Source organism: Melopsittacus undulatus, chromosome 2 (assembly GCF_012275295.1).
Source record: "Melopsittacus undulatus isolate bMelUnd1 chromosome 2, bMelUnd1.mat.Z, whole genome shotgun sequence".
Classification (NCBI taxonomy): Eukaryota; Metazoa; Chordata; class Aves; order Psittaciformes; family Psittaculidae; genus Melopsittacus; species Melopsittacus undulatus.
Window position 1 is genome coordinate 117,408,312 of NC_047528.1, and position 20,851 is coordinate 117,429,162.

At 42.4% G+C, this 20,851-nt stretch overlaps 1 protein-coding gene and 2 gene segments (V, D, J or C); 1 reads left to right on the top strand and 2 right to left on the bottom strand.

The window, feature by feature from the left end:
• Positions 1-3,006: 3,006 nt before the first annotated feature.
• Positions 3,007-3,697, top strand: LOC117435870 (T cell receptor beta variable 19-like). The segment is given in 2 exon segments: positions 3,007-3,055; positions 3,147-3,697. Coding segments are annotated over 2 exon segments (600 nt in total).
• A 2,972-nt stretch (positions 3,698-6,669) lies between these two features.
• LOC101878781 (M1-specific T cell receptor beta chain-like) lies at positions 6,670-15,137 on the bottom strand. The segment is given in 6 exon segments: positions 6,670-6,935; positions 7,725-7,831; positions 8,847-8,864; positions 9,239-9,574; positions 13,235-13,272; positions 15,097-15,137. Coding segments are annotated over 6 exon segments (567 nt in total).
• Positions 15,138-17,055: 1,918 nt separating this feature from the next.
• LOC101878611 (trypsin I-P1-like) lies at positions 17,056-20,393 on the bottom strand. The gene is made up of 5 exons (XM_034060005.1): positions 20,354-20,393; positions 19,770-19,935; positions 18,962-19,215; positions 17,907-18,043; positions 17,056-17,205 (listed from the first exon to the last, which is right to left on the bottom strand). Exons 1-5 carry the CDS (start codon positions 20,391-20,393, stop codon positions 17,056-17,058), a joined length of 747 nt encoding a protein of 248 aa, XP_033915896.1.
• Between the last annotated feature and the right edge of the window lie 458 nt (positions 20,394-20,851).

Here is a 20,851-nt window from a genome sequence, read left to right on the forward strand (position 1 = left end):
TTGCTGAACTCACCTGTCCTGATCACTGTGTCTTCTCTATCTCATCTCAGGAACCAGTAAACATTGTTAACCAAAAGCAGACATAACATGAAGGAGATAGAAACTGCAAAGATACAAGAATAGAACCTAAGCAGAGAAACGTGCCACAAATGAGCTTAAAATGACAAAAGAGGAGCCATGACCTTGGTCTGCAAGTGCATAAACAAACTCCTGAAAAGTTCCATGTGTATGGAGGCTGTAAAGAGGAAAGGGAGATAGCACAAAACAGAATGCAACTTAGAATGAATTCACATTCAAGGAAAATAACATGTAGATTGCCATGTATTCAGAAACTGCTCTGATCACAAGTTCTGTGGGTCCAGGTGGTTATGGTGCCATCAAAAGGAGGGTGTGAAGGTCCTGAGGGGCAGCAACTGCCTTGAATGCCACTGGTCCATTGGGCACACAATTGGAAACAGGAGCAGGGTGCCCTAGAGAAGAACAACAAAAAACATTAACCCATATTTGGCAAGAGAAAGGGAAAATCTGGATCACATTTTAACAAGCAGGGTGCATGGGCAGCTCATAGCATCCCTGTGGACACCTTTTAGTACTCTTATGGAGGTGTGTGGCATTATCATGAATTAAACGTAAGATTATCCTTGTGTTTCCTTCCTCCTTGGTCCATGAATGTCCCACATCAGTCCTGTGAGACTACCAGGCAGAGTGCATGTCTAAGGCCAGTTTCTGGGAGATGCACAGTGAGAACAGAGCAGAAGAGAACAGGATAGAACAGAACAGAAGAGAATTCAGTTGGAAGGGGCCCACAGGGATCATCCAGTCCAACTGCCTGATCACGTCAGGGCTCATCGAAACTTAAAGCGTCTCATTAACAGAGCTGTGCAAATACCTCTCAAACCAAGAAGCCATTGCCGTCAGCCACCATTTCAGGCAGCCCCTGTTCAAGTGCTTGCCACCCTCCTGGTAAGGAAATGTTTCCTAAAGTCAAGTCTGAACCTCCCCTGACACAGCTTTGAACCATTCCCATGCATCCTGTGTGGGTACCAGGAAGAAGAGATCAGCATCTCCCTTTCCCCTTTCTCTTCTTAGGAAGCTGTAGAGAGCCATGAGGTCACTTTGTGATACAAAACACTACGGCATACTAGAGAGTTGGTTCATGTGGATTCAAATCCTGGCTTGAAACACTGACAACATGGGATTTGCATCCAGATATTCTCCTTGAACATTTAACCCATTCTGATATTCACGTATGCTGATACTCTGTCTGATGGAGCAAGAGGCTGAGTCAGTTTGAAACTTCCTTTTTGTTTCCAATAGACACACTCTGCAATGTGCTTGAAAACTGTAGCAGGAAGGAGCTTGGTTTTCAGCACAGATTCAATGTGTTACAGAGATGGATGCTATTGGTTTAGGAGAAGCATGTGAAATGAACCTATATAAGGCCTTGTAGGGGCACGCGCACTGACTATTGGGGCAGACATGAGGATGTGGACAGCTTGGTGTGTGTCCTTGTGCTTCTTTGGAGCAAGTAAGGGATCAGTAAAGCCATGAGAGCTGCTCTGCTGCTGGGAGAATGTAGCCTCCTTGGTTTAACATGTATCTGTTCTGCTTTGTCTCTTAGGAGCTGCAATCACCCAAACCTCCAGTCTTGTGCTGAAAGAAGATGACAAAGCTACTCTGACATGCAGTCAAAATGATAATCACCCTTCTATGTTCTGGTATCTGCAGCAGCCAGGGAAGGGGCTGCAACTGATCTATTATTCCACAGGTCCAAGTCAGTTATTTGATGGTGACTTTCACACTGGATACAAAGCTCATCGGCCAAACCTCTCTGACTTCTCCTTGGATATTTCATCAGTGAAGATGAACTATTCCGCTGTCTATTTCTGTGCCAGCAGTGTGAACACAGCACTTCAAAGTCACTTCCTTTCTTTACATAAACGTCTCCTTACCAGCACTTTCTGTCAGAAGGCAGCTGCTCTCAGCACAGCAAGAGGGTCTGCAGGCCAACAGCCTGGTCACAAACCAGATGTTGCCAGGGCATTGGAGCAAGAGAGGGAGCACAGGTCTTGGAAGTGCAGGTTAATTGCTGAACTCACCTGTCCTGATCACTGTGTGTTCTCTATCTCATCCCAGCAAATAAATAAAATGAAATAAACGTAAGATTATCCTTGTGTTTCCTTCCTCCTTGGTCCATGAATGTCCCACATCAGTCCTGTGAGACTACCAGGCAGAGTGCATGTCTAAGGCCAGTTTCTGGGAGATGCACAGTGAGAACAGAGCAGAGCAGAAGAGAACAGGTTAGAACAGAACAGAAGAGAATTCAGTTGGAAGGGGCCCACAGGGATCATCCAGTCCAACTGCCTGATCACGTCAGGGCTCATCAAAAGTTAAAGTGTCTCATTAACAGAACTGTGCAAATACCTCTCAAACCAAGAAGCCATTGCTGTCAGCCACCATTTCAGGCAGCCCCTGTTCAAGTGCTTGTCACCCTCCCGGGAAAGAAATGTTTCCTAAAGTCAAGTCTGAACCTCCCCTGACACAGCTTTGAACCATTCCCATGCATCCTGTGTGGGTACCAGGGAGATCAGCACCTCCCTCTCCCTTATCTCTTCTTTTGGAAGCTGTAGAGAGCCATGAGGTCACTTTGTGATACACAACACCATGGTATACTAGAGGTTGGTTCATGTGGATTCAAATCCTGGCCTGAAACAATGACAACGTGGGATTTGCATCCAGATGTTCTCCTTGAACATTTAACCCATCCTGTTATTCACGTATACTGATACTCTGATGGAACTGAAGTCAGAGCCAGTTTGAAACACTCTCTGTTTTTTTCAACACACAAAGAATTCAAAGTTCTTGAAATCTGTAGCAGGAAGGAGCTTGGTTTTCAAGAGAGATTCAGCTGTTACAGAGATGGATGCTATTGGTTTAGGAGAAGCATGTGAAATGGACCTATATAAGGCCCTTCCAGGGGCAAGCACACTGACTATTGGGGCAGACATGAGGATGTGGACAGCTTGGTGTGTGTTCTTGTGCTTCTTTGGAGCAAGTAAGGGATCAGTAAAGCCATGAGAGCTGCTCTGCTGCTGGGAGAATGTAGCTTCCTTGTTTTAATATTTCTGTTCTGCTTTGTCTCATAGGAGCTGCAATCACCCAAACCTCCAGTCTTGTGCTGAAAGAAGATGACAAAGCTACTCTGACATGCAGTCAAAATGATAATCAGTATGGCATGTACTGGTTTCTGCAGCAGCCAGGGAAGGGGCTGCAACTGATCTATTATTCCACTGGTCCAAATCAGGTATTTGATGGTGACTTTCACACTGGATACAAAGCTCAACGGCCAAACCTCTCTGACTTCTCCTTGGGTATTTTATCAGTGAAGATGAACTATTCCGCTGTCTATTTCTGTGCCAGCAGTGTGAACACAGCACTTCAAAGTCACTTCCTTTCTTTACATAAACGTCTCCTTACCAGCACTTTCTGTCAGAAGGCAGCTGCTCTCAGCACAGGAAGAGGGTCTGCAGGCCAACAGCCTGGTCACAAACCAGATGTTGCCAGGGCATTGGAGCAAGAGAGGGAGCTCAGTTCTTGGAAGTGCAGGATAATTGCTGATCTCACCTGTCCTAATCACTGTGTGTTCTCTATCTCATCCCAGCAATCAATAGAGATTGTTAACCAAAAGCAGACATAACATGAAGGAGATAGAAACTGCAAAGATACAAGAATAGAAGCAAAGCAAGCAAACGTGCCACAAATAAGCTTAAAATGACAAAAGAGAAGCCATGACCTTGGTCTGCAAGTGCATCAGCACAGTCCTGAAAAGTTCCATGTGTATGGAGGCTGTAAAGAGGAAAGGGAGATAGCACAAAACAGAATGCAACTTAGAATGAATTCACATTCAAGGAATAATATGTAGATTGCCATTTATATAGAAATTGCTTTGACTGTCCAATTTACCTCTGGCTATATAGCAAAGCATATGCAGATGTGTGTGTCACATCTCTCTCTTTATGCCTCATACTTTTACCTGTCTCAAAGCTCAATAACAACAACACAGTCTACATTAGGCTCTGATTAGACAAAGCAAAAAGTATTTTGTGATTATTTTTCCCCTCACTTTGTCAAAGCAGGTCAGTAACTCCCCCAAACCCACAAGTCTTTCCTTTGCTCTCTGTTGCTCAACAGAAACAGCAGCTGCAGGTGCAAAACCCATCCGCAGACTCCAGTAACAAGATCATTTGATAACATGAGACAAAACCCCCACCAGATTTCATAAGGCCCATATGTGTCACTATTTCTGTCCAACTGTAACATGGTGAACAAAGAGCTCTACCTTCAGCCTCATCCTGAAAGAATAGGGGGTGTGGGGTGTGTGGTGAGAGGCCGGTGCATTATCAGAATGCTTCTTTTTGAGTGAATGTCAAACCACATCCTGTTTTGCTCAAATTCAACTGCTGTTCCCTTAAGAGACCTTTTCAAGCACATTTTGGCAGTCACCTGCTCTGATTCTGGGGTACTATTTTCTGCTGAGCCCTTCAGAGATATCTTCCACCTTCTGCTGAAGACCTTGGTTATGCTCAACATAAGCTCCCATCAGGGTCTTCACTCTATGTCTTGTATTCCTTGTGTCTTGCTATTGTATTCCCAACAAATCTGGTTCCAAAGCTCCACACGTACTCCTCTATCTTGGCCTGCATTAATCCTGTCTCTGTTGAGGATACATCTATATGTAAAAGGTACAATTCTAAGTATGATTCTCCATTTATTTCAGAGTGCTCTACCTCTGAATTACCAATTGTTTAACTTGCACCATAAGCTAATAGCTTAATGAGATGCAACATGGATAAAAGATCTCCAGAAACACTCTGCAGGTTTAGCAGTCCCTCACTTTTGCAGTCTATGCTGCACAGATATGATGCCCACAAACACAGATTTAAGGAACCACACTGTTTCCCCATTCTCCTCCCCCACAGATTTGATGCCCTTCCCTTTTTCTGAGTCGCATCCTTTTTTCTTTCTTTCCTTCTTTGTTTTTCTTGGTCTTTCTCATTTTTCTGTACTCCCTAATTTTATTTTCTAAGCTTTACTTTAAAAAGACCACACATTTAGATGTGGATGGTGCCAGCCATCCAACTCCTTGCGTTGTTGCAAAGGCTAACGGGAATTCTTGGGGAAGCAGATGAGCTCAGGAAACAGGGGAAGCAAAGCACCACCACAGTCTCCTGTAAACCTAGAATGAGTTAGGACAACTGTGTACTGAGTAGAATCTGTTCCTCTTCTTGGACCTAAACATCAGCCCCATCACAAACATCCCATTCAAAACACGCTTGAAAATGAGCATGATGGACAGAGATTTCCCAGCTGGAGCACTTCTCTGATCATTTGCTGAAAGGGAAGAGAGAAAGCAATAAAAAATGACAGAGAAAACAAACATTTATTCAGAAAACTTGACCTGACAAGGACAGGGGTTTTTTCATAGTGCTTAGGGTAACTTGTTCAGTGCTCTTTTGCACAAGCTATAACTTGGATGCCCTTAGCAGAAATATCATGTTAACTACTGATTGTATTCAACTGTATGTAACTAGTGATTGAATTTTCACATTCACATTGGCGTGACTGATAAAGAATTGATTTGAAGAATTAAAAGTTGGAGGCATCAAATGAAACTGGATTTTGAGTTTTCTCATGGGAATATGATTTATAATAACTCTGCAATATATTCAAGGAGATAACATACTGTAGAATGTATTTACCATACTGCTCACTGAAATATCAATGTATCTTTGTGCTGCAGGTAGGTCTACTGCTCTAAGTGGTATTTTTTATACTGAAATGTTGAGTTCTAGTAGTCAGTTTCATGGAAGATTTCATGACAGTAAATGGAATATGGATGCTCACATCCATGCACGTGTATTCAGCACGAACATGAATGGATGTGTCCACATATACAATCCTGCATCCAGGCATGAGTAGCTGTGCCTGCCAGCAAAAGCAAACACAAGACAGATTGAGACATTCACACACAAAACACATCTCTCTTTGTGTACACCACCGTATGTATAGATAAACAAACACACTGTCAAGAGAGGAAAACATGAAGTGTTTAACTTACCTTTGAAGACACTGCAATCAAAACCATAAGAAAATAAATAGGAGATGTTATTTGAGCCCACATATCATCAGCTCTTTTAAAGTGCTCTGTTTGTGCAGTCACTTGTATAACAGAGGGTGGGAGTGGGGATCAGAATTACCTGGCTTGTAGCAAGTTTGGAGAAAAACAGGATGGGATTCTTGTTCTTGGTCTCAGTTTCCTGGGGACTGACAGATCTGAGTTCTATAGTAGCCTGGCAAGAAGTATGCCCCCAGTAATGAGTGCTTACTCTATATGTAGGAATCTACAGAGAATGACCTCCACGTGCACATGTATTTTACTCATCAGCATCACCAGAGGTTTAATCTGTGTATCAATTCCAGTATTCCATTCTTAAAAACAATTGGCAACACTCACAGGAAGTTGTGTTGTAGGATATTATTGCTAAGAAACACCGAAATAAAAACCAGTAACTCACACTTGAATGGAAAAGAAGCTAAAACTTTATTCCCAATGCAAGGATGGATTTTCAGCCTCTGAGCATTAACAAGGTGTTAATTTTAAAGATATAATACTACAAGATACATGTGACACGATGTGATACAATATGGTATAGATGTACAAGGAAAACCCAAAAGTGATTACAACAAAGTGGAAAGAACAGGAGATGGACAGTGAATCACCAAGAAATAATATTCAGAAGTTCTTAGGCAGAAGAACAGATCTTTTGCTATAGAAAAGTAGAAATTCTAATTTGCTATGTTCCTGCTGATGGTCACATCTTCATTCATTCATTACAACAGTTCTTCACTTATTCTCTATAAAACTTGCCACCAACCTAATTGAAAACAAAACAGCATAAATACATAATTAAAAAAAGGCAAAAGGAACAAATAAACAATATAGGAAATAACAGATCATATTTATCAATGTCCCAACTGTTGTGTCTCCTGAGAGCATCAACAGAAATAACCATGTTGAATGTCCATGCTTTCTCCCCTTTGACTCCAAGCAGTGTCTTAACCTGTACAGATTATTTACTTATCTCTAACTTCTGAAATACCTCTCCCAATCCTGCTTCTAAAAGAACAAATGCTGATGCTTCCATTACTCTCACCAGGAATATCTTTCAGCCATATGAGAGACTTAGCAATTAAAAATATTTCCTCTAGTTAGTTCAACATAGAATTATAGAATCAGCTAGGTTGAAAAAGACCCTTAAGGTCATCAAGTTCAACCATTACTGCCATGACCACCCCTAAACCATGTCACAAAGTGCCTCACCTACACCTCTCCCATACTTCTCCATCCCATTTGGGCCTGTTTGCTGGTGAGATGGTGTGATAGGCAGAAAGGGCCTTGGCTCTGAGTAACCACAGCTCAGCAATAGTGAAAACATCCCTCAATTATCAACACTGTTTTCAGAATAAACCCAAAATATAGCCCCATTCTAGCCTCATTTATACCAGCCCAAATCAGCACAAATATTCAAGGTCCATCAGACTGTAAGTCTCTAAGACACTAAGTTTATCAGTATGTAAATAGTGATAAATATATCCCATTTGTTCAGATTTAGCCCATTGTTCTTTGTAAATCTTCATTCAGATTTATCCCACATATCTCCTACCTTGACTGTCCACACCAGACCGCTCACCAAAACTGCGTAGAGCACGGCTTTGCCACAGAGAATGAGGTAAGTGAGCTTCAGAGAATTTCCATACCGCAAGTAGGACTCTGCAAATCAAACATCATTTGTGCATTGAATCATCATCACAAGAGACTAGATTTAATGTAGCTCTAATCAAATAAAACCCCTTGAAATCTTTAGCCGGGTGACACAGGAACTAGAGCCAAATGAAATGGCTCTGTTGATACGACATAGTAGCGGATGAGATGGAACACTGTGATTCAGCCAACCAAGAGAAAGCAAGTCTAGGAAAGAGAGAGAATGGCTAAGAAAGTATTTCCTGATTGGGAATGTTTAACCATTGTGTTGCCATACCTACGGAAAAACTAGGCTGTTCATGTGAATCCCTCTTAGGAACTCTGCTTAAGCTGAACCACAAGGTACACACTTTGTTTTCATGCATTATTGTCTGTGGCCTTGTGAGTGCTGCTGCTGTATCAGGAAAGTTTTACACAGCCCACAGTAACATAGTCTCTAGAACTTTAATTCTTGTGGGTTTTTCACAAGGAATTGCAGTTGAACCTGGTCTTGGTTCAACCTTAAGATTCCTGAAGCATAGAAGTTGGTGAAAACTAGGACTGTGTAAAGGTGCACACATAGATAAGGATATCCTTGCAGTCTGGAGGGGAATGTGACTTGTAATGAGAAATATTCTGAATCTGATACTAAGAAATATTCAGGATTCTGAATCTTAAGGTGATAATCACTTGGCTGAGTATGAATTTTTGCTTTCATGGCTGAGCAAAAAGCTTCCCAACAGAAGGCAGGGTTAAGGACTGAAGGAGATGTTAAAAAGAACAAATTATAGGGAGATGCAACAATTTCTTCTGTTATACCAAGAGAAGCATAAAGAAGAGCTAAACCCCTCCAAACCACAGCTACATATGGCAGGCACATACAAACCTCTTGAAGCATGGGTTCTTTTATTCTGGAGTACAGATCACTTGGATGGGGAAGTAAAAGCTATTATTCTAGTTGAAGTCTCACAAACCTTGTACTTCACATCAGCAAAACTGGGATTAAAATACATACAGATATTTGCCTGTGAGAAGACACACATACCTTCCGTGAGTGCACAGCCTGAAAGAGAGAAAGGAACTGAGAGTCATGTTTCTCTTCAATACACACAGCAGCTATTTTTGAAGATCAGTCTAGAATATACCAGCTGATTCATTTTACTATAGATTTTATAATACTGCACATTTTATTATAATACATGAATTTCTCAGGGAAAATATGAAGAAAACTTTGTAAAACTATAGCTATACAATAGTAATGTAGATACAGAGTCCCCGGAATATGAAGTGACATATGCTAATACCTACATATTTACATAAGTATTTGTGCCCTAACCACACCCTGTGTTGAAGTTGTATAAAGATATGTTTCACATTGTAACCCACACCCTTTTGATTTGTGATTTCTATCTTGTGATACATGTTTTTGTTACTCACCAGCATCACCAGAGATTAATTTGTGTATTGATTCCAGTGTTTCATTCTTAAAAAAGTTGGCAATACACTCAAAGTTATTTGAAGGGTTGAACCATTCCTGGGCTGAGATCCTCAGTCTGCTGGTCAATGAGTAGGTACTCCCATTGCGTGTGGAAAACTCATCTGTCCCCACCCCTTCTGTCCTTGTAGCACCGTTCACCTTCCAGACCAGATCCAGGTGGTCAGGGTAGAAACCAGAGGCCAGGCATACCAGTGTGGCCTTGCTCTTCTGTTGGATCTCTGCCTTTGAAGGGGAAAAGATGGCCACTGCTGGAGGTATGGTTTCATCGTTCTTCCCTGAAACAGAAAGCGATATGGCCCAGGGCTTCCATCACTGTCTTCAGTGTGAAACTGCTTAAAATTTGTGCCTTGTGGCTCCTGATATATCCAGCTTTTTAACAGCTGCCTATTAGACCATTTGTATCTGTTAGATACATATAGACACCAGGAAACTGAAAGCATTTGTCTTCTCTCATTATGGAGAAAAAGAAAAGGTCTGGCTACAGAAATACATGAGTGTTTAAATGATCTCTGTCAGAAGAATAGAAAGCTAAAAGAACCTGAGCAAACAGAAAAGTACCCAGCAGTGCTATAAGGCCCCTATTTGTAACATAGTGCCCGTAGCTCAGAATCTGTGTTAAGCGGCACAAGCATCTTCAACTGATTGAATTACATTCCTGGAGATGTATTAAGACATGATGATTATTGAAGCATTCAGAATTACACTGCTACGTGATACCCTACTGGGACAGACACACACATACCGCCTTTTGAGAGGACATTTGAAAGGAAGGAGTTAATCTTTCTCACTGTCTGAAGCGAAGAACACTCAAAGTAGGAAACCTGAATCTGCCTGGGACAAGTTTTGCTTTCTGTCTTAACTTGCCATCCTTCTTAAGAATATAAAATGTATAACTTACAATTTATGTTATTTATTATTTAGGCATGAGAAGCCCTGGACTACACATCTTCCCAAACTGATGCAAGATTTTATACACTCACAAACCAAAAGCTGTCTCCTGTCCTAAAGTCTTTAATACCTTCAAAACCTACCTATAAGACTTAAGACAACAGACTTCTATGTTCAAAAGGTCAGACAGAAAGAATGATAAAACTACTGGAAATACAAAGAAATCCAGAAAATGAGCTTGCCTGAAATGGAATAATGAGACTAGTACAAGCAAGAGCAGTGACAATCAGGAAAAAAATGTGCTATTGACAGCCCATTCTGTTCTGATCATGGCAGATGCTGTTATAAGGCTTAATCATTTCCATGCATAAACTCATACATTCTCTGTCACACATTCTTCACCCACCCAAGAGAAAAAATACCACAGTTCTTCCATTCTCATCATGCAAGGTCAGTTTCCTGTTAGTTTTCACTCCTGGTCTCATTTTAAGGTCCTCTGCAGATATGCTGCCTGACATTAATACAAGGGAAATTTGGAAGTGTTCTCCACATTGAGCACTTGGGTTCATCACAGCTACTTACCTGTAACTCTGAGCATGGCACCGACTCCAAAGATAACAAGCAGAGCTAGACACAGTCGGACTATAACTTACAGTGTGTTACCCTCTTCTTGCCAGCCACTTAGTTCTTTCAAATGGTGCTGTTTAAAGGAGGAGGCACGTGTGTGTATTTCTACAGTTTGCTATAACACATATATATAACATACAGTTCACATAACGTATACAGTGACAGTAGCAGATGGAAGAGGTTTTTTGCCCACTGATTCCAAAGTGCCTTGATATAGGGGATGTTAAATCCTTTCCTAGGAGGGGATAAGACAGAGAAAGCAAATACTGAAAAGGAGAAAGTATAGGGGAGAAAAGTGCACTGAGAGAAAAAGAATATGATGCTTTTTGAGCATTAGAAGCCACGAAAAGGACTGTTAGAAGAAGCCAGTGCCCAAAAGCAACTCCAGGCAGCCTGCCCACCATCTATGGAGAAGGGGGCAAAGTACCACCTTTTCCAGTCTGATATAGCAGACACAAGAATCCACACTCTACCTCTGAAAAGTTGCATTTCTTACATAGATGAACTGGAAAACTTACAGTGAAGGAGAATCTTTCATCCCAACCTCCATGTTTTCTTGGAGAACTGGAGGAAATAGAATTATTTCTACCTTTCTCCTCCATGATGTTCCCAGTAAAGAACTCAAAATCTGTGCCTGCAATTCTTACACTTTCACATCAGCACATCTCATTTTAACACGCAACCAGTAAAGCATTAATCCTGTCCTCATGCTTCTATGAAAAATGATCATTATTCTGCTGCTGATTAAGAAAGCTCTTGTCCCCTAAACCAGTATTGCATATATCACAGAGATCTGAATTCTGTCTTACCTATGACTGTGAGCTTTGTCCCTCTGCCAAAGGTCAGTCTTGCATTATTCACACTGCTTTGCAGCTGCAGGAAAACCTCTCCTCTACTGTCAGTTTGAGCCAAGCCTGGGGACTAAACCCTCCCCTCATGTAGTACCAGCAAATGAAGAAATACAAAGTACATTTAAGGTTCCCTAAAAAAGGGAGATGTCTGTAGGGGAATGCTACCACATCTGTGTGTCTGACCAGGTGAGTTCAGTACCTCTTTCACAGCCCTTTTGCTTCAGGCTTAGATGAATTGATTATTACAGTTTAGAGGATATTTATCTATTTATCTAGCTGTACTATTAGAAAATACTTCCCATATTCAGAGGCAATAATTTGCTTATTTTCAGATTAATTTCCTCATTTTCTTTCAGCATCAAGAATATTCTTCTCCTATAAAAAAATTGCCTTTTATTTTTTTCCTCACAAAATAACTTTCAATACACAGAATCCTAGTTACTGTCCCCATTTGGTTGGTTCCTGAACATCCCTCCCTTTCTCATTCACTGAAAGGAATTCTCCTTGTTCTCTTATCTATGATTATTAACATTAGCTGCATAATTGACTGTGGTCAGTGAGGGATCAGTGTATTGATTTTTGTCAGCTCAGGGACCTCAGATTCACACTGGATTTCAAATAATGTGATGATCACTGACTTTGTAGAGGTTGAATTTTATCACTTGCAGTTGTTATACTCTGCAGTGGAATGCTATGATACGAAAGCCTGAGACACCAATACTTCTGACTCCAGGAGCAATACAATGAGAAGAGATCACTATCACTTATCAGAAGCAGACTTGTTGTCTCAGAACAAATTCTTCCCAGAAAGAAACATTCCCCAAGAGCTATTTTTATTTGAAATGAATGACATATTCACTTTTGGCATCTCCTGAAATAAGAAGATCATTGTCCTGAATGATCTTTTTCCACCACCCTGATGAGTCTGTTTTCTGGAAAAACTTGCTAAGTTTTCTGTGGAGACTTGGAATTAAACAGCTGTTTATGCTTATTATGAACTTGGGTGGCTTCTGTTTTATCAGCTGGAAATGCTAGTACACTTACTTGTCTTTCTTGGTTACCTGACTTAACACATGCTTTAGTTTACCCTGGAAAGACCCAAAGTCATTTAAGTTTGTAGAGTCTTTTTTTTCTAGACTTGTCCAAAGTCTGACTGTAATTCAGCTCTTTCCAGACTGATAATCTTTCATTGACTTGTCCTTTATCATTTATAGCACCAGAAGAACTAACATTATGGAAAATAGCTATATTTGTGTGAAATAGTGATTTTTGCAGATTAAGACAATATACTTATGAAATGCATGTATTTTTTAACCCATTCCTCATTCTAATTCTTTCAATGGTCAACTTTTATTCACTGAAAAGGCATTCATTCAGTTCCCCAAAGCGAAAAGTGCGTCCCTACCTAGAGTACTAAATTTAGTCTATTCTTCAAAGTAGAGTGGGTTACTAGCACATCACAAACCCACCAGTTTTATAATGAAAGGGACAATAAGGTTCAAGTGAAGCTCTCTAAAGAAAAGATGTGGGATTTGAAGTGATTTAAAAGAGAAAAGAAAAATATCTTACCTATTACTGTAAGTTTTGTGCCAGCACCAAAAGTCAAACTATTGTCACAGTGACAAAGTGCTGTGCTATAAGCTAAGAAAAGCACTGCAGCTGACTTCAGTAAGCAGAAGTTTAAGCAGTGTTTACTGTATCTGAAATCCCAAAGATTCCCAAGATGCCTTAACCTCTGTCTGAAGGGATTTGGCTGAAAACCAGCTTGAGATACTGTTATACAATCTGTATAATAATTTATAAAAGAATTTCCAGGGTTTTTTGATAATTACTTTTGCTGGCTACATTTCATCTGAAGTTGTTTTACAGCCTTTCTATATTCTCCATGTTATCTCATTGATATAGAATCATAGACTGGTTTGGGTCAAAACCGACCTTAAGATCATCTAGTTGCAACCTCCTGCCATAGGTAGGAACACCTCACGCTAGACCACGTTAACCAAGGCTCCAACCTGGCCTTGAACACTGCCAGGGATGGGGCAGCCACAACACCTCCAGGCAATCTGTAGCAGAGCCTCACAACCCTCACAGGGAAGAACATTCTCCCTTATATCTAACTGAACTTCCCTTGTTTAACTTCTTTATTACCCCTTGTCCTATCACTACAGTCCCTAATGAAAAGTTCCTCTGCAGCATCCTTGTAGCCCCTCTTCAGATACTGGAAGGCTGCCCTGAGGTCTCCATGCAGCCTTCTCTTCTCCAGGTGGTTCCTGGGTTCAAGCACGCACTGAAGAGGCTCATGTTAAGTTTCTCATCAACCAACACCCTTAAGTCCTCCTCTGCAGACTGCTCTGAATCACTTCGCTGCTCAACCAGTAACTGTTGTGAACCTGCTATTTTCACTTTGCAGGTGTAGAAACCATACAGATGTGCCTAAAGTGGAAGAGGCTAGATGTCTATCTTGTAAGCTAAGCATTGTGAAGCCTTCCATTCTGCACCCTGAGGAGTTAAAAATCAAGTAATATTTTCTTTGTGGCTGCCACAGTCACATGCTTTTTCATATAGGTTGTTCACCCTTGTTGCACTGAACTAAAATCCATTTATTTTCCCTTTCAATGGCAGGTGAGCCATCCTGAATAGTCTTTTACAATCCCATTCAATTTTCTCATAGGTTAAAATTAATCCATACAAGGGCAGTCCAGAAGAATAAGTTGGCTGGTCTCAGACAAACCCTTGATATCCATTAGGAGGAACTCCAGTGAGACTGTGGAGAAGGTTTAGAGAAGACCTTTGTGCTCACAGGCATGGTCAGTGGGCACTGGACTTACTTGAGAAAGATACAGCTTATTTTGCATAGTGCCTCTGAGAGATGCCTGCTATATGTCAGAATTTGTTTTCTAACACTCTCATCACATTAATAAAGAACCATTGTCTATTGCAAACATTATCATGTCATAAAAGTAAAAACACAAACACCAATAAACAACCAAACCAACCTAATTCTCTGCTTCACATACTCGGATAGGCTTTAGGTGCATCTGCAGCCAATCATCTGCCTTACTGAAAATGATTTCAATGTCTCAGAATCCTGTTTTCCAGAGAGGGCAGGGATGGTTCTCAGATGATGAAAGGAAGTCCTCATATACCAGGTCTGTCAAGAGAAACCAAGGCAGAACATACCTGCTGAGCCGCAGAGTTCTCTGTAGCTGTCTTAACAGAGGTTAACCCTCCCACAAGGCACAAAGGGGTTTTTGTAAAGGCTTCCTGGAAAATATATCATTGTGGTAACCTGTCCCCACAATGATACAGCCTCCTACAAAAACAATCCCACCCATGGCTCCGCCCTCCCATTTTTGTCACCGTGAACGATTGCCATAGGAACCACAGGCCACATCCTTCCTTTGCCTGTTTGCGTGTGACAGTCAAATTACCTCTGAGTGTAGACATTATCCTTGGATTTTAATTCCGACATCTTTCTCCTATAGAAAAAAAATATACTTTTTTATGAGCTGGTTTTAAATGCAGTTATTTTGCTCTTGGTAACTTCATGTTCAATGCTGCTTTCCTCCCAACTATTTTTCTCCTGCCCCAGAATGATAAACAAACCTTAAGCCCACAAGTAACTCCTTTGCACTGAGAGCAACTTACTACAGACCAGTGTTCCTGTTTGTAGCCTGGTCTGGTTGTGAAGATCCACATTGGTCTCTGCTGTGCTCGTCACAGTTGCTCTGAAAAGCAGGGAAGTAGGATGCTGAGCTCTTAATTTTGTATTCCTCAGACTGTAGTCTTATAGGAAGCTTCTCCCAGGTGTCTGTGACCCTAGCTATGAAAATGCTTCATCTAAGAGTGTGCTTTCAGTTTGGAGACTGACCACAGGGAGTATGGACTGATGGTGACAGGTAACAGATGCTTTTACCTCTCTAACTTACATGTAACCAAATGAAGATAAAAAGTCATATTCTTCATCCCAGGAGGGCAAGATCGGTGCCAGTGAAGCTGTGCATACCAATACACACTGAGGCAACACAAGGAAAGATAGTTATATGAACAAAGGTTTAGGACAGTCTAAGCATATCAACATTTTCAGCACTGCCTGCCCCCTCTCTTCCACATGCCGCCCACCCCACATTAGCCTGGGCTAATGTGTTTAGATTATCTGAGTCCAATGAAGATATGGCTGACTGGAATACTTGAACTGGGAACACAGCTTTCTGGAAACGCAATCTGCAACTGTTTATCCATTGATAATATCTAACACAGCTGCCTTCCATCTGCCAATCCTCCTCCTTCCTGTGCCCCTGGAGCTGCCAGTGTTCTGCTGCAGCATCACTGCATTCAATGAGAGACTTGTTTGCAGCAGGAGGTGTACCCCAGGACTGTATTCACATCTAAGTTTTTTGGGGTAAGCTGATGCTTTATACCTTCTAACCTGGAGGTTTTCTTCTACTAGTAAATGGAGACTTATTTAATGTTCTTATTCAATATATTGGGAAGGATTTTATGATGTCTCCATGCAGCTGCTCTTCTCCAGGCTGAACAGCAATGTGACACAAAACTACAATCTGATCCCCTTTGTGTATTGTGCCTAATGCAATGACCTTCCTAGGATGTGTCCCAGTGAAAGAGCATTTGAGGAAGCTGGGCACAAACCTCCCTGTAGGCAAATAATAGCTGTTCCTTCATACATTGCTTTTCTTCTCTCCTTTTCCTTCAGTGTCAGATTTCCTTTGAGTTTCCCCATATTTGATGTATACTCTGCTTTTTCTACCCTTTCATTTTACTCAAACTATTTCCTTTTTCCTTTTGAGGAGACAGCTACACATCCCATTGGAAACTTTGGCAGCTTTTTCATGGACTTTCAATTCCAGTGCCAGTTGGGATTAGTGGGAGTTAAAAACAGAACCCAGGAATATCTCCATCCTTTTGAAACTTCCAGGAAATTTAAGCAAGCCCAGTATGAGAAACTAACTGACAAGAAAAGCATAACCAGCGGCTGCAGCAGCACTGACCATGAGGAGAACAAGTCCTAGTCAGGGATTGTTTCATTCCCCAATTAGGGCTTTCAGGGAAGTTCCGTTAGGGAATGTTAAGTCATATTGTTGGAGGTGGGAGGGGGAGACAATGGGGAGCATTTGTGTTGCTGCCCGTGGGTTCCTACAGTAGGTTTATGCTGCCTGTGTTATTCAGAGTGCTCTCTCACTTGAGAGGCATTGCAGAGATTAAATATCTTATCAGAGTGCCATTCCCTGCGCCTGTCCCCATCTCACAGAAATGCTGCACAAAGAAAGTGTGCCTGAAACTCTTTATTTTTTCATCAATTTTGTATGCCCAGACCCAAAACAGAAGAAAAAGGTGAGGAGAAAAAGCAGGTCACGTAGAACAGGAGGGTCTCAGTTGGCTGCAATGGTCTGTCTGATCCAGGACACGTAATTGCAGACCTTAGTGTAAACCCCGGGGTAGCCTCTCTGTGCGCATCCAAGACCCCAGGAAACAACACCCTGGAGCTGCCCGTTGCAGACTAATGGACCACCGGAATCCCCCTGTGCATAAGAAGGATATGAGTGGTCAGCAAGTGGTACCAGTGTAAGTGATGAGCCAGAGATCCCAGAAATCACTGACATCTGAGGAGCTCCATCTGGGTTTTCTCTACAGAAGTTCTCCAGATGTCATTTCTGATTAGCGCTCTACATCTGATGCGACTGTGCCTGCTTTAGCTGCAAGCACAGCACGGATAAGGATGAGTAAGCTGCCTATTTTTGACAGATGATTAGGCTGTGTGTGTCTTAGACATTATTGTGCCCAGTATTTCCAGGGAGCTTGGCCCATGTCAAGTGCAGAGCAATTGTCAGGTATGGCCATTTGCCAGACTGCCTGGCATATTGGCTAGTTCATCTTGGTAAGTCCAAACCCAACGTTTGTGTCCTAAGCTCTCAAGTCCCAGTGATTCTGTTCACTCTCTGGTGCAGTGCTCCTCCGTTTTCAATAGCCTGAAGCGCAGAAGGCTGCTTCTATAAATTTAGTGCAGGGTTAGTGCTGCCTCAGAAAGAGGCAAAGACTGAGTGTTAGAAACACAGCCTCACACACTAAGGGACTTCCTCCCTATGCCTCCACTGTTGTTAAGAACACCAATAACCTCCAGACATGACAATGCAGTGATTTAGTAATTCTCTAATACAAAAGCCTCTTCTACTGGAAAAAGGCAGGAGAATAACACAGGGAAAAGGAGAGGCAGAAACTTTACCTGGCAAGAGTCTCTTCCTCCCTCCAGGAATCCTACACAGATCATGTTACTTGTAATATCCCCAGGGTAGGCATTCCTGCATGCACTTGCGGAGAGTACAGGAGCATTCAGGCACTGCAAGGTATCTGGGTACGCAGCTACAAGAAAATAGGGATAGAAGATTAATAACATCTCTGAGTTAATTCCAGAGCCCAGAAATGAGCTGTCTGAGCAGAAACGTAACCACCGAACATCCTCGTTCTGCAGTTGTCACTTCTGCTATGAACAGTAATCACAGCATGGATGGAACAGGTTGTAGCCAAGGATCCACCATTCTACGTTGCAGCCACACTGATTTTTCTGGTACTGTATTGGGTTTTCATGGTAAAGTTTTGGTAATGGGGGGACTACAGGAGTGGCTTCTGTGAGAAGCTGCTTGAAGCTTCTACTGTGTCCACCAGAGCCAATGCCAGCTGAGTCACCACTGGCTGAGCCCGAGCCCATCCACAGCAGTGGTACCCTACCCGTGATGACATATAAGAAGTGGGGGAAGAACCCTGCACAATTGCAGTGGGAGAGTGGAGGGAGAATATGTGAGAGAAGCAGCTGTGCAGGCAGCAGGGTCAGTGAGGAAGGAAGGGGAGGAGGTGCTCCAAGCACCAGAGCAAAGATGCCTCAGCATCCTGCGGTGGAGGCTGCAGTAGGGCAGTCTGTGCCCCTGCAGCCCATGGGGGTTAATGGTGGAGCAGATACCCCCCTGCAGCATGTGGAGGACCCCATGCTGGAGCAGGTTTGCTACAGGACTTGTGACCCTGTGGGAGAGCCACACTGGAGTCATCTGTTCCTCAAGGATGCACCCCATGGAAAAGACCCACATTGAAGGAGTTCATGTGGAACTGTAGCTTGTAGGAAAGACTCACATTGGAGGAGTTCATGTCTCCTACAGGGACTTCTCACTCAAAAGTACCTGCCCCACAGCAGTTCCCTCTTCTTTACCCTGCACTGGTAACTGTGAGTTAAATGTCTCCCAGGCCCTCCCTCCTCCAGGATGCTATACATTCCCACAGGATACTCACTGCCACTGCTGTGTGTGTTTCCCCAGCCAGAGATGATGCAGTTGGTGCCTGTGGCTGGACAGCTGGTAGGCAGAGGAATTGTTTGTACAGCTTTGTTGAGCTGTGCTGGTGTGGCAAGTTTGATGAGCATAATGTCATTGTCCATTGTGTTTCTGTTGAAACCAGGGTGGCGGATGATTTTAGATGCTCTGATCACCTGTTGTGTTGATTCTGTGACGGCCAGGTTATGCTTCCCAAGCTGCACTTGCATGGAACTGGAAAAGGGAAGAAATGGCATATACTTTATGGCTACCAACAAGTTACAAGGAACCTCCCTGTCACCTTATGCACTCACTTCAACACAGTGGTCGTAATAGCTGTTTTCGTGCAAGGTAACCTCTCTTGTCCTAGGAATCCACACTGAGATCTTACCCATTCCCAGTTCAGATGGTGAATTTCTGCAGCTTTATTTTGTTGAGCTAAGTTGCATACATAGCACTGCTTTATACAAGCATTTTGGGGAAAGACAAACTGTCACCCTGAACTCGTTCCTCTCCCTCTTCTCCAGAGCCTGAGTTTTAGCAAGATTAATGGGATTCATTCATTCGTTAATGGGATTGTCACACTGTCATTTCAGAAAGTGCTCTGCATTCACAGAAACATTTGCAGAAGTGGAAAACCCCTTATGAAGCTTCAGCCAAGCTTTCTGAATGAGATGCCCATTCCCTGAACGGCATCACTTATATACGTGGATCTCACAGCTCAGAATTCCTGCTGGAAGTGAACTGGAAGAAAGAAGGAGCTTACAGAAGATGTTTTTTCTACTTACGACTTGTAGCAGTGAGCTGCTGTCAGGACCCACTGGTTGCTGATAAGGGAGCCTCCACAGAAGTGATACCCAGAGTTCAGGGACACCTGGAATGGGACAGAGTTCTGCGCACAGGTGTAGCCTCCAACAATCTTGTCATCATCATCATTGTTGACGGGGAAGGCAACTGGGAGATAAGAAATGGCACATGTCAGTGTCTAGCATCAGGAATCTTGTGCCCCTGTGACTGGAGCATCTCACTTGTCCATTGTCCAATGATTTACTGCAACTTTAGGACTTCATGAGCCAGAGGTTGTATCTTTGTACTTCATAGTCCTTAATAGAGAGACAGGCCATTTTGAAAGCTGTGGGCACATTTCAATACTGCTGGACCAAGAACCCCTATGAAGTCATTTCATTCCCCATTGTGAGATGCAAGCAGTGATGATCAGAGGCAGCAGACAAAAGAAGTTGCAATGCTCTCCCTTCAAAGTTTTGCAAGTTGAAACTGAGCTCCACTCTCCCCCAGTCAAATACCTCACAAACTTGCTCAGGAAATGAGCTTCCTTAGCAATTACAAACAGAGAAGTAAGAAGTATACTCACCCGCCACGCCAACCAAGGCTACAAGCAGTATGTATTTCATGGTGGTGACACAGCCCCGCAGACAGACTGGTGGACTGGAAGCAGGAGCTGCTAGAAATACGCTTTTCAAAATGCCCTTATCTCTTGTCCAAGGTTTCCTCCAGGTGAAAATTACACAGTGGAAAATTTGAAGATCCAAATGTGGAGATTAAGAGTCATTGGCAGAAGGTACGAGCCATAGATCAGTTAATCATAAACCTTTCCCAATAGGGAGCTATTGTAAACTATTGCAGAGGGTGCCCTTCAATGTAAAAATACATCAGGGCTTTGGAAGATGTGCAGTTCTTTGTCTCATTCTTCCTTGCAGCAACTGTTGAGAACTTAAACCATGACAGACAGCAACATACCTCACATTTGTTTGGGAAAAGCAAGCAAACAAACAAAAGAAACCCACAAAACCTCCCAGTGTTAAGTCTGTTACGTTTGTTGTAGGAATTTCCTATTCTGGAGTAACGGGTG